Below are 25337 nucleotides of genomic sequence, written 5' to 3'. Positions count from 1 at the left end.
TAGCGTCGATCTCTGGAGCGGTACACTGTGGGTAGCTACTGTAAAATAATGAGGCCAATAACTTCGATTTGCGTCCACACTAACCCTAAATCTTTAGCATTACTCCTCTCGTTTTGTAGGAGTACAGAAATCGATTTAAAGAGCCCTTTAAATCGATATAAAGAGCAGTGTAGTGTGGACGGATACAGCGTTACATCGATTTAACGCTGTTAAAATCGATTTAACAGCGTAGTGTGGACCAGGCTTGACAGTAGTAACTGACAGGCTTTAATATGCTCCTCAACGCTCTTGATGTTTCACTTTTTGAGCAATACCCTCACATTTGACAGTGAAATGTTCAGTTTCAGTTTCTAGTCCACATACACTACCCTCAGCATTGTGTTTGGATTTACAGCCCTGCAGAAGATTTAACTTTCCATGCTAAGAAACTCAGTGACTTTTTTAAAATATATGCAAAAATTAAAAACAAATACATTAATTTTAGTGCCAACTGTATTACAGAAATGCCAATGGAACCTATGAGCTGTACAACAGACGCACACACACACACACATTTATCTATGTACAGACATTTTGGTGTAATGTTTTGTTTTACTTAATGGATGTAGTATCTCTATATGACAATACTGTCCCCATCACTACAGTATCTGTGTACCCTGCAAACATAAATATTGATCCTCACAGCACCGCTTGGAGGTAGGGAAGGATTATTATTACCCATTCTTACAGATGGGGGACTTAAGGCACAGAGAAAGTAAGTGCTTTACACAGGTCAGGCAGATATCCTGAGTCCCTAGTGGTTTAAGTGCAAAACTATCAAGATGTGAAACATAATCAAACAAACCCCTTCTGCCTTCCAAACCGCCCCCAACCCATTACACACGCATAGCTTATCACTGTCTGGGGCCTAATCTCATTGGTGCTGAGGCCAAAGATAAAGAAGCTCAGCAACTCTCAGAAGCGAGTCCTTTGTTAAGTGTAACTAAAATACTTAAATTTTTTTCCTATGAAATGTAAGAATGGGTTACAAATCACACTGAACCATCACTGATTATATTATTATTATTATTTACACCAATCTTAATTTGGGGGCCTAAAATTAGCTGACGGTGTCCCTTGAGTCATCTGGCAAGCTGCTATGCAAAGTAGCCCCAGAGGAAGATGCCAGCACATATGCATAGTATCAAGTTGATGTTCAGAATGTGTTTCACCAAAGGCTGCTCATCCAAGGAAGCCACAGCATGTTCAGGGCTGGTAGGAGCTGTGTTCTCAGGAGGATGGTCTTGTTTGCTCTCCATCCCACAGAGCCACAAGAAGACTGTCTTCAGTTTAGACCCTTTCTGAGTACCAGTCACACCTACAGTGATAGTAATTAGTGAGGTAAAAATTCTGTCCATGGAACAAACTCCAGTAACACAGAGTGTTACAATCTTGTACAAATCATTTTTTACATTACTACAGAGAAAACATATCAAAACTCTTCAATGTGACAAGTTCACTCCACCAAGCTCTAGGTAGCCATTACAGTCATTTCTATTTGTGACTTCAGTGGTGCTCTGCTCTAAAGATCTGAATTCAAATACTGCCATTCCAAACAGTTTAAGGAATGGTATCAGTTAGCCAAGTCTAAAAACATGGCTGTGCTCATCATCTTCCATTTGTTTCTGTATGCTTGAACCCACTTAGGGCCATGGGTAGGACTCGTGAATGCAAGTTCCCCAAACTCTACGGAAGATTAGGGCATGCATAACCCAACAGTAAGCAGGTAACAGTGGTGCACACGGGTTGGGGAGAGGGCAGGGAGGAAGTTAGAATGCCAGCCACAAAAGGCTAAAGTCCCAGCAGCTGGGAATCAGCATTCTAGTCTCGTACATTAACTCATTGCTCCACTTCATACTAATTTCATTGCACATAAAGGAATATGCATCAGCCAAGCTAAGCTATCTAAGCCATAGTGCAAGTTTTGCAAAACACTGACAATCATCTCTGGGCATATGAGAAGGGCAGGATCAGGATCTATACAAGTGTGTACCTAACACTGGTACATCAATCCACATTAAAAAAAAATGTTTGCACACTCTCCTTTGCAAACTGCCAAGAGCTCGACTCAGGGTTCTGTGTTTCCCCTGCCACTAGAGCTGGTCAGAAAATACCAATGAAAACAGAAAAGGAATTTTGTGAAAACTTTGGCAATTTTTTTTTCCATTTTCCTACCAACTCTCCCTGCAGCAGATACTAACAGCATTATTCCCTAGTGCAGAAATATGGGTTCCCTGCTCCATTGCAAGGATATGTGATACCATTAAAAGATACAGAAGAAACACAGTCCTGATCTTTAGTCTTTGTAGGAAAATTGAAGATACAGAAATCTGAAAGTAACAGGAAGATTCATTTAACATTTCCTGCCTCTATAACCTTTACAAAATGCATAGGACTGATTTTAATTGAAGCGCATGCTGTATATAGTAAGAGGGCACTTACTTGTATTGTCATTGGAAATATTTTCAGGAACAACGCTAATATCAAGCTGGGCAGGTGGACGTTCAGACTTACATACATCACTTCCAGTATCAGGAGAAGTACTGACTGCGGGGTGTTTTTTGGCTGGTCGATCCCAGCGTGTGAACCAGGTGAGATGACTGATCTGTCGGCATGAAGAGCATTGTTAAAGAGAACTGCTCCTATGTTTGTTTAAAGGGAATACCTCAGCTTTGAGGGGTTCTTATATTTTCTAAGCACTTGGGACCAAATTCTGGTCCCCTACCTGGGCAGCCCCATTGGAGCTGGGGAACATCCAGCGCTGATAAGGTACTATGGAAATAGATACAAGGAGGCCAAATGAAGCAAGAAACAGAACAGCATTAAAAGTGCTGTTTATCCAGATTAAACCTTGATCTGAAACTTGCCTGTTTTACTTCACTGCTACCTTCCTGATGATGATGGTTACTACTAGAACTCTGCTGTGATGTGTCATACAAAACTAAAAGCAGAGAACAGATTAGATAAGTTTTAGAAGGTTTTGTGATGTTCTTTCATCTCATATTATCTGGGATATCACACATGGATCCAGCATTGGATGAGGATTATAGTCTCGGTATGCATTGAGGAGTTAGGTAGACTGGCAGGAACCTACTCCAGAGGAAGCAGGCAGGTTGCTTCCACTGTGCTCAAACAAGATCTAGGTAAGGGATTCCATAAGGAAAAACTATCTCACTAATCAACTGCAGTTCTTTGAGAAAGTTAATAAGGTGACCCAATGGCCAAAGCCTCTTCGACAATAATATGATGAAAGAAGCCAACTTGTCATCGATTAAAATACACATATTGGGGTTTGAGACCCTTGTCCAGAGCATCCAGGTGTTGGCCGCTCCTGGAGGTGGGATTCTGGACTTGAGGGACCAGTGCTGTCACCTAGAATAGCGGGAAGGCAGGATGCCAGACTAGCATGGCCGTCTCCAGCATTTTTGCAGCCCCAAGCAGCCGTAGGGAGAAAAAAAAAAAAGCTGCGATCAGCGGCACTTCGGCAGCAGCTCTACCATTGCCGCTTCTTCGGCAGCAGGTCCTTCCCTCCAAGAAAGACTGAGGGACTTGCCACCGAAGAGCTGGACGTGCCACCCCCTCTCCATTGGCCACCCCAAGCACCTGCTTGCTGCGCTGGTGCCTGGAGTCAGCCTTGCAGACTAGACAGACCCGTGGTCTGACACAGTATTACAAGTGTTCTCATGTGTACAGGAGGAATGAGAACATCCATCCCCATGGGTGCATAATGAGGGGGGGCTTACTAGATGTCCACTAAAAAACAGTGAAAGAAACCTGCTGGGGGAGACTCACCATTTCTTCCGAGGGAGGTTCTGTGAGCAGGCTCACGACCACCACAGTGACTGTTGTGATGACACTGAGGATCATGGAGAAGTACAGGTAGTGCACGTATCTCACCACGGCTGGCCGGCGGTCTGGCTCCCCACATTGGGGCTGCAGGTAGATAAAGTCCAGCACCAGCCGGATTAAGCCCAGCAGCATACCAGTCAGCAGGCCCCAGAATGCACCCTAGGAAATGAAGATCATTCCTTGATGGAACAGGAAACATATGTCTACATCATATCTGGCAACGAAGCCCATGCTGGCTCTCGGGCTGAGTGGTGACAGGAGTGAGATATGCTACAGTCACAACCGTGACATTCTGATCAGCACATTCTGGGGGATGGGGGGGTTACTGGGCTTTTGGGAGGGTTTCTGAGATCCCCTTCATTGTCTCCTCCTTATGCTGATCTTCCTTATACACACACAGCACCCCACGTTCTATTGACCTGGCCTTCCGGTGGAGGAGAGCCACTATCTAGACCTGCTGGTGCTGTTCAATAGCCACCAGCTGCCATCTCTGCAGCACTACCCACCCAATGGTTGCCCTAGTCATGGGCTGCTTTAACTGTGGCTGTTGCTTCACAGGAGTCCTGCCAGCAAAGGCTGCCTGGAGGATGCTTCAGAGCCTGTATACAACCCTTCCCCAGCCAGCACAGCCCTCTTTTGCGGTTGCACTGGCCAGCTCCAGTTTCGCCAGAGAAGTGGAGGTTGTGGGCATCTTTTGCCACTGTGACCCCTCCCTTCCCCGCCTCCGATTTACTTTCCACCCCCATGGACTCCGAGTCCTGGGTTACACCAGTGCAAGGCCGTGGCTTGCAAATCTCTGCTCCTAGGTTTGTGAAAGGCACCTGGCAACCTTTGCCTTCTCTCCTAGAGCAGCGGAGGAAGCTGCCTGAGAGTGGTAGGAAGTGCTCCCTGCTGCATAGCCTCAACCGAATGCCCCAAACATGAGTTCAGTCACTCTGCAGAGCACCCACAAGGGAGAGGCAGAGCAGCGACAGCGCAGCTGTTCTCGCTGCCTGGCTATCTGTCTGTGTAGACAGCGGAAGGACGAGCTCATACCCAGCACACAGAGCACGCTGTGTCAGACCCTGCCCAAGTGTTACCTGTTCATTCGTTCTCTTCCAGAAACAGCCCAGGATGAAAACCATGGCCACAGGGGGCTGTAGGTAGGAGCTGATTGTCTGGATGTAAATGAATAGCTGCCCTCCTTGGCTGGCCTGAACCAGTGGGATCCACAGAATGGACACCACCACGAGCAGCAGCACAAACACCCTGCTCAAGAAAAAGACAGTGTTATTGCTGGCCTTTGCCCCTTCCTCTGCATGAGGGTCTCCCCCGACAGCTCCCTTCCCAGGAAAGCCTCCATTCTCTCTCTGAAATCTGCCCAGTGGTGCTCCCCACTAATCGGCCTTTGTTCAGCTGTACTCTGTCCCTTTGCCTGTCTTCCGTTAGAGTCCAGCCTCACACAAACACCCAAATCTAGATGCTGTAGCCCTTGGGTGCCTTTCTGCCACCTCAGCCTCCTAAATCCTGGTTCTGCCGCTATAACTTACATCCATTCGCTGGGCCAGATTCATTCTCATGAGCAACCAGGGAAAGAAAATGTAACAATGGCAACAGAAAAAAAAATACCATGGACTGGAAGGGCCAAATTCTTCTCTCAGTTATTGCAGGGTAGGTCTGGAGCAATGGGCTCTGAAGATGAAGGAGTTGCTCTCAGTTTACGCCAGAGAGCAGAGTGGGGTGTGAAACATCTCCAGGACAGGCTCTGTGATGTAACACGCCATGCATTAGAGTTCCATACCTGCCCACAAGCATAAGTTCCCACTCAGAAGAACGGGGCCGGAAGTGCCGCCAGAGATCCATGGTGAATATGGTGCTGGAGCTGTTAAAGATGGAAGTCAGGGAGGACATAAGTGCTGAAATCATCACCGACATCATGAGGCCTCTGATCCCTGAAAACAAAGGGAGAGGCATGTTCGCTCTAGTAACAATGTACAGATCGTGGGCAGAAACCGCTAAGGGACCAACTTCACCCTCCATCAGTCAAACTTCTCAGACTAATGGCTGCAGCTCCCTTCTGAACTCAGCCCTTGCTCTGTGCTGAGGGACTGCCGCCTACACTGCCCTCCCAAGAGTCCTGGACAGCAGGTGACCTCACAGGCCATATGAACTTGTCAGCCTTTCCTCTTGGACCACTATAGCGCTGTCTGCATGGGCAGAGTCTTTACTTTCCTCTGGTAGCTGGCTGGCTCAGAGAAGCAGCTGAAATGCAAGGAGGAGACCTGATCCATCTGCTCACTCCTGTGTTATAGTGATTGTGCTCCCCTTCGGGTTACAGATAACTCAGTACACTTGGACACTACGATGTCCTCATCCTTTAGGGAACTAGTCGTGCCCAGGTGATAGAAGTAGACTCCCTGAATGCTGGAGGCCTTGCTTCCCAGCAGAGGCCTCTCACAGCAGCTGTGGGTCATTTTGTATGCTATTCCTTTTTCGTCAATATAACATTAGGCCCAATATCAACCCCTATATCATGACTGTAGTCTATTCTCCTCCCCATACATTTCCTACAGTTTGTGTTTTGGTTGGTGTAGGCCCTGTCCATGTTAGTTAGAGGCTGTGAAGCTCCTCACCTAGAGGCAGCAGTTCTATGACCAGTTTGGGGTAAGCAATATCAGAACAGCCAGATGGGTTGCCACAGACTTTCCGACAGATTTCTGGGTCTGCACAAGCCACCAGGTCTACAATAAACATGGGGGGAAAGTAATCCATTAGTGACAAGAAACAAATATGTCCAGAGGGTAACCATGGAGTGAAACCCATCCAGCAGATAATGAAACATACACATTCACAAGAGTAGCTCTAAGTTTTCCCCTTTCTTGTCTTTATCTTCTGTGTAAAAGGTCCCGCCCACTTCAATAGGTTTAGTCAAGATTTGCCTTAACAGCTCATTTGTCTTGTATGCCTGACTCTCTTCTCTGAACGCTGTCCTTTTTTAAAACTAATGCTGTTCACCATGAGAAAACAGTGACTCCCTCCAGACATGTGCTAACATCGACAGACATGCATGCTCTCTCTCTCTGTGGCTTAGAACATTCAGGGAGCAGACTTTAGGATCTTTTCTTTTCTGCGTGCCACAAACATGGGGTCCAGAGGGAACGTCATCGGGCAGCTCTTAAAGCTGGATTGCTACAGGAAGCACCTGGGACTTGTGTTCAGGATGAAGGGGTGTGGTCTCTGGGGAGCAAGATGAGTGTAGATTAATAGAGTGTTATCTGAAAAAAAATCTATTACGAACTGCAAATTCATGCTCCTGGCAATACAACCTTTTAGTTTATTCTGGCGGGTGTGTCACTTATGCACTACAATCTGTGGTGACAGACGCAAGGAATATTTCTCTCCTTCAACTCTTACCTGGGAAGAGAACCCGGCTGATCATGCCTGGCATCACCATCATGAAGAGAGGCAAAATTTTCAGATAGGAGGCCAACAACGAACCTCCTTTGGCATGACAGAGGTTTTTAGCTGCCAGGGACCTTTGAACAATGACCTGTAAATCAGGAAAATAGTTTGAGCCAGTGCTTTGCAGGGAGAGTAAATAGATGCAAGATGACGTGATGTATGTTTCTATTTATAATTGGACATGCTTGTTCCAAAAGCATCATACTGGACCTCTAGGGCCAGACTCTGTTCTAGATTGCACTGACTTAACTGAGAGGGAATTCAGACCATCATCATCATGAAGGACCTGATCCTGCAAAGTGCTGAGTGTTCATAACTCCCAGTGGCTACACCTAATCTTTTAGGATCATGCCCTGAATTAGCTAACTCACCTGTGGTGCTTTAACTCGCTCTTCTTGCCTTTATGCAAGGGAAATCTCACTGTGTTCACTTCTAAGCTACGGAAATCACTGTCATTATTTTTCTCCATAGTTTGTTCTTTTTTGGACCCTATGTATCTTATAAGCCTTGACATGTCTTGTCAGGTCAACAGGACTACTGCCTCACAAACCAGGGCACGGGTAAACTTGATTACATCCCCTAAATTTACCCTGACTCTGTAAAAAGAGTTTGATAAACAAATACCCCAGAAATATCTGATACGGATTTGGTTACGATTCTGCTCTCCCTGGCACTGCTGTTTACAATTGAAGAGACAGCAAGTGGAGCCCTGCACAGCCCGAAGGGGGTGGGTTCACACAGAATTCAGATACTCCCACTTTATAGTTTGGGGTTTACATGCCCCTCATGTTACACATCTGAGTTCAAATGAGCTCCAAAACTCTAATTTAACTTAGCTGCAGGTGTCAAATTTTGTTTTGGTTTGATGTTGAAATCATCAGATTTCACATGGTTTCCACAGAAATAGTAAACCAGCCCAGGTTCTGGCCCGAGTCTGGGGTTTGTAATGAAACGTGGCCTTAGTTGCTTGCGATGAAAGTTCTGCATGGTTCTACAGCCAGCCAGGTGACATGTCTCAAAACCCAACCTAAGAGTTAATCTTGTGAAGGAAACATTGATCTACCTGATCTGTACACCAGTACCAGAGAGATGGGATGGTCATTCCAATCAGAACTCCTGGCCAGGGAAGGTCAGAGGTGACAGGGTCTCGGAAAATGTGGAAAGCATCTTCTCTTGGTAAGCCACAGGTACTGTTTCCTTTGTGGCTACTAGCAATGGCTTTAAAGTATTTGGCCTGCAAACTTTCAAGCCCACCAATTTTAACAAAGCCTAAAATGGGAATAGGAAGCAGTTACCACATTGATCAGGTTCATGCTATTATTTTCACTCTTGGCAGTTTGCTCTGTATGATCCCAATTCAGTGTCCACTTAAGTCAATGGAAAGATTTTGATAGACTTCACTGGGCGTTATATCAGGACCTACAATGACAGACCTAGTTTAATACCATACGTTATTTGGCTAGAGGAGGTAACTGTTTGCTCTGATATGAATCTCAGACCACAGGGTGTTTTCTGTTTATTTGGGGGGGTGTCATATCTTCCATGGAACACCCCTACACTTTTCACCCTACAAAGAGCTATCACAAGATTATTTGTATAGAAAATATTCTAACATGAATGTCTATTTCAGAAGATGCACTGAATAAACGTTAAATGGCTTGTTCCCGTGATGCATATTTGCAGTGATTTGGTATAGGAACAAATGTATTTTTAGCAGTAAAATCCCAGAGAAGTACTCACTGAACCCCATAAGAGTTAATCCCCCAGCCAGCATGATGACAGTCTGCAGAGTGTCTGTGTAAATCACAGCTGCCAGGCCACCTAAAGGGAAAAAAAAATCAGAGGGACTAGTTGTCGGTAACTGGGTTTGTTCTGTGTAATAACATCTGCTTTGCAAAAGTCTGTTGGCCGGTAGCATAGCCAGAATGCTTTGCCTGACACAATGGGATGTTTTGTGGGTTGTTCTGACCACTTTGTGGGATGGTTTGGCCAACTCCCAGGGCTGACACTTTGGCTGAAATGTTGCATTTTTTGAACCACAGTGAGTCAGTGTTTTGTAACTAGAAACCCAAACTCCATAGCAAGAAATCTCTACAGGAGATGCATTGAAAACTACAAGAAGGAAGGATCCGACTGAAACAGAAGCTGCTTCAAAAAGACAACATAACAACAGCAAAAAGGAAGTACAGGTCTGTCTCATCTTACGCTGGGGTTACATTCCGCGGTCAGCGTGTAAAGTGAAAACCGCGTATAGTCAAAATTACATTGAGTGTAATGGCGACCAGAATCGCCCGCACTACAGGAACAGTATTTAAATTGTTATTTTTCTCTTTTTTTTGTTTTTGCCAACCACGTAAAGCTGAATTTGCGCATGTTAAATGCGCACAAGATGCGACAGACCTGTAGCTTTACGGCCCACATCGCTGGGGATGAGCCCTGCAAGAAGAGAAACTCCCATTCGTTTTGGACATACATTTCACTCCCTTCATGGCACCATTTCCATCCAAGTTGTGAAGATATTTCCCACATCACTCTGCCTAGTGCTGTGTGTGGCTCTCACTTATACACCCGTAATGTCAAAAGGAAGAAAAGTCCTGAGCAAACCCTTCCATGAGGCTCCACTTTGAGCCAGAGAGTGCTGTGCACAGACCTGGGCGGGCTTTAAGCAGGCACTTCACACCAGCCTTGTAAAATTACACTCAACCGCTCTCACCTGGAGAGTAATTTTTTTGACAAGTGTGTTACTATAATTAGTTTTTTCATTATAAACAGTCGTCTTGGTAAAGGGCAGGTGGACAGATTTAGTGCCTCGGCTAATAAGGAAGTACTTTATAGAACGGTACCTTTTGGAAACTGCTGAATACTTATTACACGGGAGATGGATGGCACATTGTACGGCTGTTCTCAACCCATTAGCAAAGATGTATGACATTGCATTCCTATGACCTGAACGACAGAGACGCACCTGCGACAGTGTAAATAGCAGTGATTGCCAGCAGACCTATGACAGCAACATAGAGGTCCCAGCGTAAGGCTTGCTGAATGAACAGGGCCCCAGCATACATATCAACCTAATGGAAACAGACATTTAGAAGGGTTACAATGGTGATAGCTCTGTGCATAATGCCAGACAGCTGAGTGGATGCACAGTGTACGCTAAGCCAACCAAACCTTGTGTTTCTCAAGGACCAACCTGTTTATTCATTTTTCATGACTCTCTGTTTTCTATCAATCTTAAGGGTAGCTGCTCCAACTGCCACATAAACCCTAACCTGGCCTCACCTCCTTCTCCACACTCCTCATTAACAGCCAAGCTCAATTTAGTTTTGAGACACAGTTTAATGAGGAAAATGCTCATTTTGCACGGTGGGGAGGGAGTTTTCCACTGAGAGAGAGCTGAGTTCAAAGAAGAAATTACTTTTATTGGTGGGGGTCGCTTCTTCATTCCTCAGGAGCAGCGGGCATGGAGTGAGAGCCAAGGAGTGAGGGGACAATGAGGGTCCGAAACTGGAGCAGCCATATGTGCTGGAGCCCTGTGCATGGGGAGTTCTGAGGACAGTAGCCGGCCAGAGCTCCAGGGCTTGGCACAATGCAAATTCCTTTCCTCTGACTGGGGTTGGATGAACCTCAGCAGGGCTTTCCACAGTGTGCTGTTATAGAGCTGTGGGTTAGGAACCATGCAGCCTCCTTGTGTTCTGGTGACCTAAGGTGGTTGGACTGTAGAAGAGTTAGGTATAAATGCAACCTGCAGACCATGAAAGCATGTATATGTGCAAAGCCCTGATGACTTTGGCCAGCTGTGAATAAATGGGCCTGTCCCATTATCCAGCAACTGGGGATTGGAATGATCCAATTTCTCTCTCAGAAAACTTGTCATCAGATATTTGAAAACAATAGTTGACTGTTTCCATAAAAAAAACCCTACCAAGGACCAGCCACCTGGCCCCAGTGTGACACCACACACATCTTCAGTTTCAAGGAGGAAGGGGGGCGAGAGGCATGTGCCAGTCTACCCTTCCCACTGGTGCCTGTAAAAGGAAAAACACCCAGCTAGGAGTTTTTCTTCTTATTTTGTCAATTCAAGCACTATGTGGTGGTTTATTAACAGCTGGCAAGGCCCTGCACAAAGGGTGAATACATCACTCATTTAAAGCATTAGAGCAAACAGGAGCAATAAATTACTAAACTAGGCAGCCAGCAAAGTCGCTCCTTCTGCCAGCCGCAGGGTGCATCCCACTCCCATATGCTCCTATATTCTGCTGCTGTCAGAAGAAATGTACAGAGAGGACAAGCCAAATTAACTGAGCAGATGCCAAAAATCTAACCACAGACAAATCTCCAATGAAAACAACTCCTTCCCCTTGACTGGACTGGTGTGCTTTGATACATTACCAAGCTCTCCCTCCAACAGCAGCAAACATTCAAACCATTCATGGCAAAGCTTATGGATCCTGAGGTTTGGCACCTAATGTCTTAAAAAATTGAAATCCATCCTTTTCTCCACTCTTCCAAGGCTTTTTCATAATATCACTAGAGCAGCGAGGGGACCAGGACACAGTTGCACTTATGAGTCCCATAGCTTAATACAGACATATTCTTGCAAAGTGAATTCTAGTCAGTCCTCTTTCCTTCTTCTTACTTACTGATATTTTGGTGAATATATAGATAAACAAATAGAGAATTGCCAGGAAGATCTGTATTCTTTTGCCACCAAAGCGTTTCTGTAAGTACTCAGGCATGGTTGTAACCTGCAGGGAAGGAGATTGTATCAGAGGAGGTAGAATACAACAACTTCCTCTAAGCAACATATAGAGGCATTGGTACAGACCTTCTGTGGTTGACAAACCCTGGCCAGTTGCTGTGTCTTGGCATATCTACTGGGAAATGTCTGTCCATCTCAGCTCCACACTCTTACACAATGAATGGTCACCAATATTTTGCCTTTAGGGTCTGGCACAAGGTCCAGAGAGGTTACTTGATAAAGAAGCCTTCATACCTCTTAGAGACTGCAAGAACACCATCTGCTTTGTTCCCTACTTCCTCTGGGAACTGTGCACCCCATGTGGTTCCCCTGGCCTAACCCTACCTAGCAGTTCCCAAGGCATCACATGTCCCCCGATTTGGTAAAGCCAGACTTGCCCCCACTCGCTTGGCAATGGCTCTGAAGAATGTCAAGTGTCACCACAACCTCTCTCCTCATCGTTATGTCAGGGAAGCACCATTTCCACCTGAACTCTAGCCCAGTGGTTCTCAAACTTTTGTACTGGTGATCCCTTTCATATAGCAAGCCTCTGAGTGCAACCCCTCCCCCCGTAAATAAAAAACATGTTTTTTATATATTTAACACCATTATAAATTCTGGAGGCAAAGCGGGGTTTGGGGGTGAGGCTGACAGCTCGCGACCCCCCATGTAATAATCTCCCGACCCCCAGTTTGAGAACCCCTGGTCTAGCCTCTGTCCCTGAAGTCTCATTTCCGAGGAGGCACTTGAAAGTAGCGCGTGTTCTTGGCAGTGGGACATGGCATTGCTCCGATGGGCACAACACGAGTGGGTCCTCCTGTCCCCTCTTTCATCCCCTTTCTAAACTATGTTTTTTCATCCCTGAGATCTCCTGACTGATTTCCTTTCCAAGGTAAATCTTTCATGGGCTCTTCTCGTCTCAGTTAGCACATCAAGAGAAGAACACCCCTGCCGGTGAGTCCTGGAACGCTGCTGCTTCAGGAACTTTTACCCACAACACAGGCCTTTTTAGTAGGTTCAGCATTTAAAAACCCAGACATTTCAGAGGATGTTAAAAAAGCAAGTCACTGCTATGCATAGTGTGGCCCCTGGACTTACCCCAGCTGCTATGTAAATAGGAAGAAATAGCCAGGCCAGCACCAAAACACAAAACATTCCCTAGGGAGGCAAAGGAAACACAGGTCAGAGATACTGAAAAATGCTGCTGTCAGTTGGCTAATGCTGGGGTGACTAGGCAGCAAATGCAAAAAATCGGGATGGGGTGGGGGGTAATAGGAGCCTATATAAGAAAGAGACCCAAAAATCAGGACTGTCCCTATAAAATCAGGACATCTGGTCACCCTAGCTAATGCCCACGCATGCCCCTATGTGTGTGTACACACAACTGTCCAGCTGTGACTCAAACACCCTTTATAGCTAACAGCGATTCTCTAGCTCATGGAGTAGGTCATGGGGTTTTGGACCTAAGGGATCTGAATTCTATTCCTGCTTTTCCTGTGAAGTTTCAAGGAGCTGCTGTATGCAGCATAGTGACAACCAGAAAGACCTACACAGGCACAGGTTGTTACAGTGCTGACCAAGGAGGTAATGTTGTCCAACATTAGTGCCCCTGTCTGAACTGCAATGCCAAGCAGAGTGAAGCAGATTGAGGACTCTGACTCTGATATGTTAGATCAACCTGAAATAGCCTTGTTCATTAGAATAATAAATACAAATATAATAAATATAATTAATTAATATGGAAACAGCTTCTGCCTCTTACATAGCTGCAGATGGAGCCATGTGGGTGCAATACAGTAAAAACTAAAAAGGACCAAGCCAACGTCCAGCGATATTGAGAGCAGTTCCTGCAGTGCAAAACTTACGTTCCACTCATACGCCGTCGCAGCGATTCCTGATGCTGCCCCTGATCCAGCCAGGCCTATGAAATGCCCACTCCCAACATTACTAGCAAACAGGGATGCACCCACCTGTAGAGATAAAGAGGAGGCTAGTTCTGTGTACGGCATAAGGCATCGTTCTCAGACCCTGGGAGGAGCTCCTAGCCCAGGGGTGGGGGGTTGTCTCAGAAGTGAGCCATATGTAAATAAAAGGAGTGGGCCAGTGTCACCCACTGCACTTAGCTCGCCATTGGACCCTTTCCATGTTGACATTGCAGAGCCCCAGTTCCCACAGGCCAGACTGCAAGTTCCTCACAACCCATGCGACCTGAAATCCCCTCCCTCCTAGCCCCTGCTGCCTTTCCTCTTCCCCTCATTCGCTCACTGACACCGGTACTGCTGTCAGACCTCATTCCTTCCCTCCTGCTCTGTCACTCATCTGTCAGGTTGCATGGAAGCAGCCCACTTCCTAGCTGCGGCGTCACGGTCCCTTCACTGGGGAGCCTCAAAGACAAGCAAAGGGGCACGGGATGAAACAAAGAGAAATGCCAACTGATCAGTTAGCTGGTTATGGCTTTATTTACTTCATTATGATCAGCACATCCCAAATCAAACCCCTACCCCTACCAGACCAGCTAAATGCCCCTTCCTCTCCAGAGATCCAGCCACCCATGCCCCAGAAGCTCCAACTCAATGTTTAAGAAAATAGATGAGTCTTGCAAGTCAGCAAATAGGAACTATCTTGGTGCAGGAGGTGAGGGCTGTGACAGGCATATTATTGGATGGAAAGTGTCCCCTCCCCATAGGCTTTAGAAAAGCAGGTCACAGGCTCTCCTGTTCTGACCATAGAGAGACATGCCAATGGGACAAAAGCACCATTCAGTCTCACTGTGACATAGTGGAACAGGCAATTTGATGGAGACACTTACAGGCCACCAAACCATCTTTCCTCCAGCCAGGAAATAACCCTTCACCGTGCTTCGCTTTGTCCTCCACATGGACTGGGAAAGCAGAAAAACAGGACAAAAGCTTTAGAACTCTCCAAGCTCTGCTCAGAACGTTACAGAGCACAGCAGTTTCCCCAGAGGAACACTTTATACTGTCATCCCTTCTAGACGTGAGTGAGTTTGTTATGGCAGAAGAACCCCCAATTGCTGCAGCTACAGGATCCTGAGTGGCAAAGATCTGAAATGAGGGACACTACCATGAACAATAGTTGTTGAGGGAGAGAGGGAACTGCCACCACGGAGAGATTTAGGTCTGTATCACATGCAAAGTTTTTTTACAATCTCAGCTTCCTGGTTTAGTGTTTTCTGCAATAAAAGTCAAGATCACTCCAGATGCATGAGGAATGCACACAGATCTGGGTCATCGATTAGGGACATCACTTATTTCACATGTACCTGAGAGGGACACACAGGGTTAGACTTAGAACTCTGGACTCTCACTTTTTATAGTCTTCACTTATCAGATATCACACTACATGAGTTTTGCCCCCGTATCTGAAGAGAGCAGCAATTCCTGTCCAATCTCATGGCAACTGGGTTGGCCTTTTCCTGTGATAAAAGCCATGCCAGAAAGTTGATTTATGGGCTTGCTACAGTTTAACAGTACATGTAGTTTGCAGGATCTGTGATCAGAATCTTATTGTCAAGCCGATATGATTTCCTGGATAGCTCTGTAGCAGCCTAACATGTGCTGGATTCTGTGCAGGCTAGATACCAAACATTAGCAATAATATTACATTGTATGTCTACACCTCTTCCATTGAAGGTTCCTCAAGTGTTTAAAAAAAACCATTAACCCTGAACAGCAGTCCTGGGATCCCTAGATCTGGGTGAACAGGTGGGAAAAACACAAAACACTGCGGTGCATTTTGATTTGGTCAGTTGATGCCGGTGAAGTTAGGCCTGAGGAAAGCCTTAGTAAAAAAATTAAAAAGTGCTACTTGTGCAACCATCACCTTTAAATATAACAGGACACATAAGAAAGGATCTAAGAGCATCTCCTTACCCACAATCCAACCGCCAGGACGAATACAAAGTACAGAACAAGAACAACAATGTCCACAGCCTCCAAGATCTGTTGGGGAAATGTGTTCCAGTTGGGAGTGACAGAGGGCGGAGGGCTACCAGGGGTCTCCATTGCGTCTCACACGGATTCAGTTCCTCTCTTTCTTGATGCATTTATCTGTTGAAAAGTGGGATAGAGAATTATAGGGACCTGTGTTGTTACGGCAGTGACAGCAGTGCAGTGAGGATGCTGCCCCCATCCTGAGTTGGGCCAGCAGGGGATGGTATCTGAAACTGGTGGGTGGGCTTTTCCTCTGGCCAACTCGTGTTGGCAGCAGCTCCTACCCCATGCTGTGGGGAGTGGAGCAGCAGCTCCTACCCCATGCTGTGGGGAGTGGAGCAACCACTGCCAGACAGGGTGGGAACTGGTGGTCTGGAGGGGCCCTGTGGCTGCAGGTTTGGCAGCACTGTTTGCACTGACCTTGGAGAGAAGCCACAGCCACAGCCACAGAAATGCCTGTGAATAGCCAGAAGAAAGAATGAAATAAACAAGAGCTGAGCAATTCCTTCCATGGGAACCAGGAGAGCGAGGGTGAATGTGAACGCCCAGCATCCCGATGGTTGGTCGCTCTGTGCTACCATCAAAGGGCCCAACCCGGATTCCAGAGAAGGACAGCGAGAGTCTTTCTGTTGGCCTTTACTCGGAGCTGGACTTGGGCCCGGGAGGAGAGAATGTTTCAACCACCTCAGAAGTGAGTCCAAATGGCTGGCGTCCAGGCACTGCCCGTGCCATAGCAGGAGGGGGAAATGGGAACACATCAGCAGGCGCTGAGACAATGTACCCCCAGCAGGGCGGGGGAAGCGCAGAGGCACCAGGGATGAGCAGCAAACCTTGCTTGTGTAGTTCTGCTGCTGCCAAGCACGGCACGGACAGGTTCCAACACCTAACCAGAGGCTTCCACAAACATTCCTCCCTCTGCCTGTCCCGGGGGTGCAGGAGGAGGGTGATATATTTGTTTGTTTTCCACTTAAACAAAAGCTCTTTCTTGTAAGCCCAGCCCAGGGGGAGGTGGCACCAGAGAGTGAACAAACCACTGAGTGTCCTGGCCGCTGTCTATGCTGCGATCTGAGAGTTCCACTAAGTGAGTTGAGAGTGCCCTGCAATGTCCAGCTTGTGCCATGTGGAGCAAGGGCACAGAGCAAAGACCTTCCAGGAGAGGTGTCCTCCCCCAGGGAATGAGCTGAACAAATCTACCATTCGGTACAATTGCGTCCCCTGCACAAGCAGAACATTTGCTCTGCAGAAGCACAGGGAAAGTCCTCTCCATGGGGCTGCTTCTGCCATAGCCAGAGAGGGGGCAACTAGAAGCAGGGAGGTTGCCCCAAGCAACTTCCCTTCAGTATGATGGTGGGGCTTTAACAAGGGCTTCCCAGGAGCCTTCATGACCCCCTGCCAGCGCATCACTGCTCAGCTCCCTAGTGATTTACCTTTCCTGTCCCCGCAGCTGGTTCCTTTGAACGGGGACGGAGCTTCCCTTCTTTGGGGCTTGCTCTAGCCCTTCTAATAGGTCAGGAAGCTGGATGCAGGGCCGTCCTTTCCAGGATGGCCAGATCCAGCGTTTGCTGCTCCTCGCTCCCTCGTCACATGCAGACTGGAGCCTTTGGCCTCTTGTGCCCAACATGGGGCACCTTATGATGCCACCTGGGGGGGGGGACCGAAACCCCAGAGGGAGAGGTGGGCTGTCTCACCCAAAAGGCCTCAGAGTGTGTGCTCTAGCCCAGTGCTCTGCTCCTCTGACAAAGAGACTCTTATTGCCTGGTGCTGTGGAAGTGAGGAGCAGACAAACGAGTTCTGCCTCACAAAGCCCTGAGGAGGTGAGAGCCAAAAGAGCTCCTTGTCCGTGGGTGTCAGTTTCACCATGGCCACTGGCCTCGCCCACTTACTGATACAAGAAAACAAAGCAGCCTCTCCAAGGGACCAGTCAGCAACTACCAGTGCCAAGCATTACCTTCTCCCTAAAAGATTGCTTGGAATTGTTCCCAGCCATGCCTGTCTCTGGCGTGGCTAGTTTCTCATGCCTGGGTGAGTGAAAGAACCCAGAGAGAGGGTGGATTCTCAACAGCTTGTCCCACATCCTTACACACTGAGGCAATGTTGCAGCGGCACCACAATAATATCCCATGACAACACAATGGAGTGATTTCATCCCGTTAGCCAAATATTCAAAAGTGCTGGCTCTCGCCAGTGTCCCTTGTTGGGCTCAGTCCTCCGGCATATCCTGCTTCAGGAGTAGCCGCATTTGATTCACGCGACTGGAAGAGAGTTGAATGGTGAGCACCACTCCCAAGGGAACGAGGATCCATTACCTGCTTTCATTCACCAGCATTTGAACACATCCTACTTACTGCTACTTCTGTCTGACTTGTCTATAGCCCCTCCACGTAAAGCATTTACCACAGAATGGCCAAAATCCCAAGTGATGCCAAGTACCCACAGCTGCAACTGAAATCAATGTGAGCTGCACGTGCTGAGCACTATGCAGGAATTATGGCTTTTTGTACAGGAGTTGCTTCACCCCCAAATGCAGCTGTTTGTAGTACACAGCCAGCACTGCAGTGGTACTTCACTGCAGTAAAGAAAGGAAGCGAAGATGTAAAGTGTAATGCCAAGGGGAATTTAGAGCCTGTGGTAGTCTTACTGGTCTTTCCATAGGATCCCCCATAGGACAGCCTGCCCGGGGGCAGGGAGAAGTTTAGTAAACTCTGATGCATCTGATTTCAAATTCTATGTGCGCCTTGAGCTAGTGGAAAGTTTGACTATTTTGCTAATTCAGATCACAACCGAGTCTCCCGTAGTTCCCTTGGCATGAGCTGCCGTGCTTCACTAGTCAGAGATTCTGAGCAAAGAACATCTGTGGCATTGAAATGAATCTGTTGAAGCCAGCCCTTTATCGATGGCCTGGGAGAGAGGGCACCCCATGTGGGTGTCTCGTAAACCACCAGGATTGTATCATTTCTGTTGCTTCTTAAATAGGATTTTTAAACATTCCTAATTCCTTTCACCTGCTAAAAACACCATAGATGTGGAAGGGATAAAACTGAGTCCACAACCAGAACTAAACCCATCTACAAACTGCGACCATTGCAGACACAAGCAAGACACTGAAAAGGAACTTACCATGTTCATCTGGGTCCCATTCTGTTCACTTGCACTGGGCACCACCGACCAACCACCTGCCAGCCCACAGGGCAGCTTAAATATTGCCAGGGAACCAGGAATTGCCAGTGAAGCTGTTAACAGTGTCACAAGGAATGAGAAGAAAAATGTGTAGGGGGATAGTTAAACTAATTCGGCCTAGTTACTGTTTCAGTCCCTCTCTCCCCTGGTGTGAAGTCTGTGCTGTTCTCACTATCAAGGCTTGTGGGGTCAAACTCCAAAGTGTGCGATTCTCTTAAGCAATCATTCCAGCTAAAAGGAAGATGAGTCACACTGAAGAATGGGCTCTGCCAACCCACCAAGATGAACTCCCCAAGCCGAAGGGGAGCTGAAATCCAGCTCTGTATCTAAAGTCACAGCTAAGCCCTAGATCTGTAAAAGCAGGGGGGAAAATCCATCTCCCCTTCACCCCACAATCTTGGGCCAGGGTGAGTGCTCAGAACACAAATCCAAAATCCAGATATTAACCTCTCATCTGGATCCCAATCTGAATCTAGATTTGCCTTCTGTTTTAGGCATAATCTCTGACAGAAATATGTTAAAATAAATAAATCACTAATGTGAAATAATACATGGATTAAAAATGTTAAAGAGGGACCTGGACTCTCCAAAGCGCTGACATGCTGCAGCTGGCGGTGCTATACAACCCTGTGAAATAGATACTGTTGCTGGCCTCTGGCCAGGCAGGCCCCAAGCATTGCTGTGTATGCTGTTCTCAGCCAGAAGGTCCCAGGGCACTACATGATGTCAGAGAACATGTTTGATTCAGAAATATCCCCTGCTTTCAGTATTATTCAAAACACTAGTATTAACCCATTCACGTACTTAGCCGAGCAGGATCCACTTCCTGAGGCTGTGGGTTGAAGTCAGGATTTTAAAGTGTTCCATTCTTTTAGACTATGTTTTACTGGCCTTTTAGCTGGCACGATCTCTGTTCCACTTTGATACTGTGGTGACCATCATCACCTGGGAGGATGAGAGCTCCTGGGATCCCAACTGCCTCCCACAGCGTGGCCTTGAAGAGTGGGAAAGCACTTCCCACCGAGATAGATCTGACGAAGCTTCACAGGACTCTAGGGAACCCATCTCATCCATCCGTTTCACTTGTTCATTGACTGGCTAATTGAACCAGCGTTGCCAACTCTGGTGATACTACTGCAAGTCTCTCTGTATTTGATCTTTCTCTTAAAGCCCCTCAGCTGGACCCAGGAGACGGGAGGAGAATCTCAGCTTTCATTTTTATAAAAGGGAAGTCCTCACCCTCCCAGTTGTGAAGAAAGGCTTGGAAATGTGACTCGAGTGAATCCCAAAGGCTTAGAAATCAGAAGACAAAGAAAAAGCTAGTGATTTTGTCCCGTCACATGATTTTGAGGGGCCTGACTCATAGTTAGCAATATTTTAATTGCATTTCCTGGGATTCAATATCTGTGATTTGATAGAATCGTGTCTGTAACCAGTGACAGGCAGATCCTCAAAAAGTTCAGACTTCAGCAGCCAGATCCTTCTGCCAGACTCTTGCACCTGCACAGCTGAACCTAGGCTGATTTTCAGCCCTTCCAGGTTGGAGCTGGGCCAGACAATGCTTTGAGTACAGTCATTTCCTCTGGGATTTCTCTTCAATTTCCTTCACAGCATCCACAGCCATGGTATCTGAACCCCTATCTCTGTGCATGGGACGCCAGGAAGTGCAGGGACTCTGAATCCCTTTAAAGGTAGCTAGAGAAGAGGTTCAGGTTTGGTCACAGTTGCTGGTCAGGTGTCATTTTATCCCAGCTACCCTTTCCACTGGGTCTCGACTGAATCAGACTTGTCTCTGCTGTGACTCCCCTAAGGCTATTCAGTTTTTTCTAGAGTTTCCTTTTTTTGCTGCAGGAAACAGAGAAAACCCAACACATGCCAAGGTCTGAAATCGAACCTCAGCTTAGCTGGGGCTGATTCTGTTCTTGGTGCAAGAGGGAAACAACATCCTTGAGCTGACCCAGGCAGGGGAGGAGCCAGGCCGACAAAGCGTCTGACACTGATCAGGAGACTGACTGCTTTGTGCCTTTCCTTACAAGTGGCGCACGGCCACAAAACAGTCCAGGCACAAACTGTTAATGATTAACCGCACAGGGCTGCAGGGGCAGCTCTCAAATGATACTTTTTTTTCCAGAGTGTTCGAGGTTATCACCAAAGAATCAACTGATCTAAAGAGCATGTGACTTAAGTTATGCTGAGGTACAAGAACCAATTTGAGCCTGTGTCAGATAATAGCTGCAGTGGTGGCTTTAGGTCAGCATATTCAATGGCACTCAGTAGCTCACCTCAGCTGCACGGGTTCTCATTAATTAAGGGAACTTTTGAAAGGGCTGCTCGGTATTTAACTGTGGTGAGTGGGCCCTTCTAGAAAGTGCCGCTGCCTCGGGATCGCCTGCTGGAATGCCGGAGGTGTGCGCGAGGCAGGCTGGGGCACTCACTCAGCTGTCTGACTCAGGTTCTGGAGGAGCCAGTCTACTCACCTAACAGCTGTGCAGGGCTCAGAGAGTTAGGAAGGAGATACATTTATTTTACATGTACGAGGCTGAGGGCTTGCCCAGTGAACAGATTTTATCTGTGGCATTTTGTAAAACTCTTTCAAACTCAGTGTACACTTTAGGCCTATGCTGAGGCCTCATTGTGAAATCAAACCATTATATATATGCAAAGAGCAAAAAGCCACAGTGCCTACCAGCCACCACTATGGGAAATCTGGGAAATCACTCACATGGTTTATTTCCTGCTAATGCAAATGAAGCAATTGCCACAGGAGAGAAATCCCCTAGGGAACATGAGCTCAACCTGCTCCAATTGCCTTTGAGAGGATTGCAATTCTCTGGCTCGTGCGCAAACTAAATATTCACTGCTGAGCAATGTAACATGGCAGCAGTATTTTAAACCGAAACACTCTCGCCTCACTCCTCACCCTACTCTGAGTACGGATTCACAGGAAGCCTCCCACAGAGATAATTATCCCTTCTGTTCTACTGCTGCTATTGAGATGGTTAAACAAGTTAAACCTTTCCCTAACTGGGGCAATGATCTCTCAAGGGAATAAGAAGGGCATATAAAATATTCAGTCTTAAGATGTGCAGTTATAAAAGCTGCCAACCACAGAAATACACCCTCTTTATAAGGCTATTGTGGAAAACCAGGGTGTGTTATAGTTTTTACCTATAATGGACTCAAATGCAGTTAGGAGGCAGACCGCAGTAGCTTTATTTTGGGGACAGCACAAAGGTTTTGGGTAGAGACTGAATTGTGACTATACACATAGTCCTATTATCAAATAAAATAACCATATCTCAGAAGTTCTGGTTCTCTGAAAATTTTCACATAAAAATACCATCTGGAAACAAAGCGATTGGAGTTTTAGCTATTTTGTCAAGTTACAACAGGTAGCAAAGTCTATGTACAGCATTTTCATTAATGACAGTTTCAAAATAACCTCAAACAGTTTAAATACATAATATGTGCTTAAAAAAAGATCACCTATACACAGTATGCAGCATCTGAAACACAGAATGGAGACAAATATGCATTGTCCTATCATAAATCAAGGAGAAAGAACACGGCTCTGATAATGCAATGCTTGGGCAGCTGATAATACAATGCTAAAAGCTACCTGGCACTTAAAGCTGTAAAAACTAAAAACACTTGTGGAAATATACATCACTTTCTACAGCAGGGAGTTTTAAAAAGTACTGAAAACAAAGGATTTGATGCACATAAGGTCTCCTGTAAATAATGCACCAGTTGGTGATTCTCTACTCTCCACACAGGCTGTGAGAGAACCTCTTGCTCTGGCATCAAGTGAGGAGAAGCATTTGGATAAGAAATGTTACCTAAACTCCAGGTGTTGCTGGAGTGTTTCAAGGAGCAGGATGTTAGAGCACATCAGAGTTGAAAGGCAATGACTGCTTTTTGCACAAAATAATGCCCAACAATGTGAACGCACTGATGCTTCTTGCTGTAAGGATCTTAGCAAGCTGTATCACCTGGAGGCACATGCAGACCACAAAAGTCTAGAAGAGCATTAATCCCAGAAGGATATCTCAGATATCATTAAATTTACCTACACAATAATCGGAGGCTGCCAGAGCAATGGAGCATGGTGTGTACAGTTCTGCCGTTCACAGAATACATTTGGCATGAAGGATCGATTGAATCCTACATTATGTCAGATGTTACCACAGAACTACAGGCCCTCAGTAAATGATTGAAAGGTACAGCACATACTTGGTTTCCTGCTGGGCTCTCTGGCTAGCCTCAGAAGCTACAATGCAGGACTTTAGCTGCTTGAAGGAATCCCACTGATTGCTAGACTTTTAGAAAGCCAAGGGTTTTATACTTTCTACGGAGGCTTCAAGATGCTCAGTGAACTGTGTCTTCTGGCAAGTCCATGTAGATCTGGTGAGGAAGATGTTAATTTTCTAGTAAATTGTCCAGACCCATCAGTCAATGCCACACACCTAAGCAAAAAGGACACAGCCAGGTAGGAATTTCAGGATTGTCCCACTGCATAAAGCAACTGGATGGAATCATATTGGACCCACATTTGGGGACAAAGTGGATACACCATGCACAATTCTGGGAGGTAATTTCCTGACATCATCACTGACCTTTCCCTGCTGAAGTCCAGGATTAAAGACTGAGCCAAACCCTGAAGCGCCCTGCCTCAGCCAATGCGGGGTCAGTGGTAGTTCTGACTGGGTAAGAGCTCTGGAAAAATTAAGTGCTGGCTGGTGGGTTCGAAGGCGCTGCAGGGACTCTGAGGAGGAATTCAACTTGACTCATCAGCGGTTCCTCCCAAGGTTCCCGGAGAGCACGCTCCAGTGGCAGCTCCATCACCAATTCAAGGGGTTTGGCATGTGCTGCCTTCTGTGCCCAACCAGCTCTTCTCATTGGGAAGGGGGCGGGCCCTGGCCTTGCTCTCCCTCTGACGCCTTGGGAGCAGTGCCTGTGTCCCATAGCGGAAGAGTGCTGAGCCCTTGTTACGTGGGGAGAAGAGAACGCTTTGTGCACCCACAACAGAGTCCTGGGCAGGGATCCCAGGATTTGCTACTGCCGACATGTACAGATTCTGAAAAATGTAAGGGGGTTTCTACATCCTGGTGGGTCTGCAAACCTGATTCAACAATGCACTGGAAATCTAGGGCACTAAACGTAAGATCCTGTAGTTAGGACTAACACAGAAAATGTTTGTCTTAACTCTGTAACCCTGCCCCACCCCTACATCCATCCCAGGACCCATCCATGGTGCCTTTTCACAGAATTATTCCTACAGTGTCCAGATTACCACCAAACAAGCCCCTTTGCCTTGGTCCATGGTTCTGATTGGTGCTAACATGACAGCAGCATATTTACAACCAACAGGAACCAACTGCACTTTGCTGGCAATAAAGTATTGCACCGAACGTCACCACAAGCCCATCACCAGGCAAGGGGCGAGGTCATCCTGGGACTGCGCTGGCTTTCGCAGGCCTGTACGTCACTGAGCGCCCGCTGCAGGGAGAGAAGGAAACAAAACAAGATGTGTCATCAGACAAAGCCAGCTCTCCATGGACAAGGAGACTCGCAGAAACACACAGGGTTGAGCTCTGCCCTCAAAACTGCTCCATGCAAATTCTACCCAAGTCAAAGAGTGGTGAGCATGAGTGGCTGAGGGCAGTGAATCTGGTTGCAGGGATGGTGCCAAGTAGAGAGAGGATCAGGCCTATGCCCAACTTTCCTCTTCTAGAGCAAGTTTAGTACAGGTGCAGGGGACTGCACTGAGCCTCTGAGACTGAAGTCCTCTCTTCTTCCACAGAACTAGTATAGCATGTGCTGTGCAAAGGCAGGTTTCCTCTGACAGTGCCCTGCGGGAGTGCTTCAGGACTGCCCTGGGAAGACTGTCCCTGTGCCCTTTCCATCCTTCGCCTTCTGCTGGGCCCATTGGCAACGGGGGCCAGTTATTGCCAAGTCCGTTGTGGAACTCGCTGTCCCTATGCTCAGACTCAGGCCCGGGATCAGTGCCCTTCACATGGTAACTGCAATTGCTTCACTTTCCATCTGGTCAATATTTGGCCTGGTAACCTAGAGCTGAAAGGCCCTAAAGTATCAGCCAAGTCTCCTGAGCCATCCAATTCCTGACTTGCTTTTCT

The 25337-nt window shown here is 46.9% G+C and overlaps 2 protein-coding genes across 13 annotated transcripts in view; both read right to left on the bottom strand.

Moving 5' to 3' along the window:
- Window positions 1-493: 493 nt before the first annotated feature.
- On the bottom strand, window positions 494-17824 carry SLC5A11 (solute carrier family 5 member 11). Of its 5 annotated transcripts, none has more exons than XM_030576990.1 (17): window positions 17451-17824; window positions 16444-16479; window positions 15964-16140; window positions 14880-14951; window positions 13936-14040; window positions 13169-13228; window positions 11973-12077; window positions 10295-10400; window positions 9070-9150; window positions 8393-8598; window positions 7282-7417; window positions 6501-6608; window positions 5669-5819; window positions 4968-5136; window positions 3832-4047; window positions 2482-2644; window positions 494-1357 (listed from the first exon to the last, which is right to left on the bottom strand). In XM_030576990.1, exons 3-17 carry the CDS (start codon window positions 16093-16095, stop codon window positions 1137-1139), a joined length of 2031 nt encoding a protein of 676 aa, XP_030432850.1. In that variant the 5' UTR covers window positions 16096-16140; window positions 16444-16479; window positions 17451-17824; the 3' UTR covers window positions 494-1136. The 5 variants fall into 5 exon arrangements, with proteins under 5 accessions (XP_030432850.1, XP_030432852.1, XP_030432851.1 ...); XM_030576992.1 differs by lacking the exon at window positions 17451-17824 and adding an exon at window positions 16854-16872; XM_030576991.1 differs by lacking the exon at window positions 16444-16479.
- Window positions 17825-22410: 4586 nt separating this feature from the next.
- GRID2IP (Grid2 interacting protein) overlaps window positions 22411-25337 on the bottom strand; it is a 103669-nt gene continuing 100742 nt past the window's right edge. For all 8 annotated transcript variants that reach the window (XM_030576979.1, XM_030576973.1, XM_030576977.1 and 5 more), the window contains one exon: window positions 22411-24699. In XM_030576979.1, the coding sequence (XP_030432839.1) occupies window positions 24628-24699 (72 nt within the window). In that variant the 3' untranslated portion in view covers window positions 22411-24627. The remainder of the gene's footprint in view (window positions 24700-25337) is intronic.

This window comes from Gopherus evgoodei, chromosome 10, assembly GCF_007399415.2.
Source record: "Gopherus evgoodei ecotype Sinaloan lineage chromosome 10, rGopEvg1_v1.p, whole genome shotgun sequence".
NCBI classification, from domain to species: Eukaryota; Metazoa; Chordata; order Testudines; family Testudinidae; genus Gopherus; species Gopherus evgoodei.
Note: the sequence above shows the minus strand (reverse complement) of the source record. Positions and strands in the feature narration are given on the sequence as shown.

Excerpts from the sequence above, each read along its gene's own strand:
- SLC5A11 (XM_030576990.1), bottom strand. The coding sequence starts at position 16,095 with ATGGAGACCCCTGGTAGCCCTCCGCCCTCTGTCACTCCCAACTGGAAC. Across the intron at positions 14,952-15,963 it reads TCCTGGCGGTTGGATTGTGG|TCCATGTGGAGGACAAAGCG; the intron begins GTAAGGAGATGC and ends CTGCTTTCCCAG. Across the intron at positions 12,078-13,168 it reads CTATTTACATAGCAGCTGGG|GTTACAACCATGCCTGAGTA; the intron begins GTAAGTCCAGGG and ends CCTTCCCTGCAG.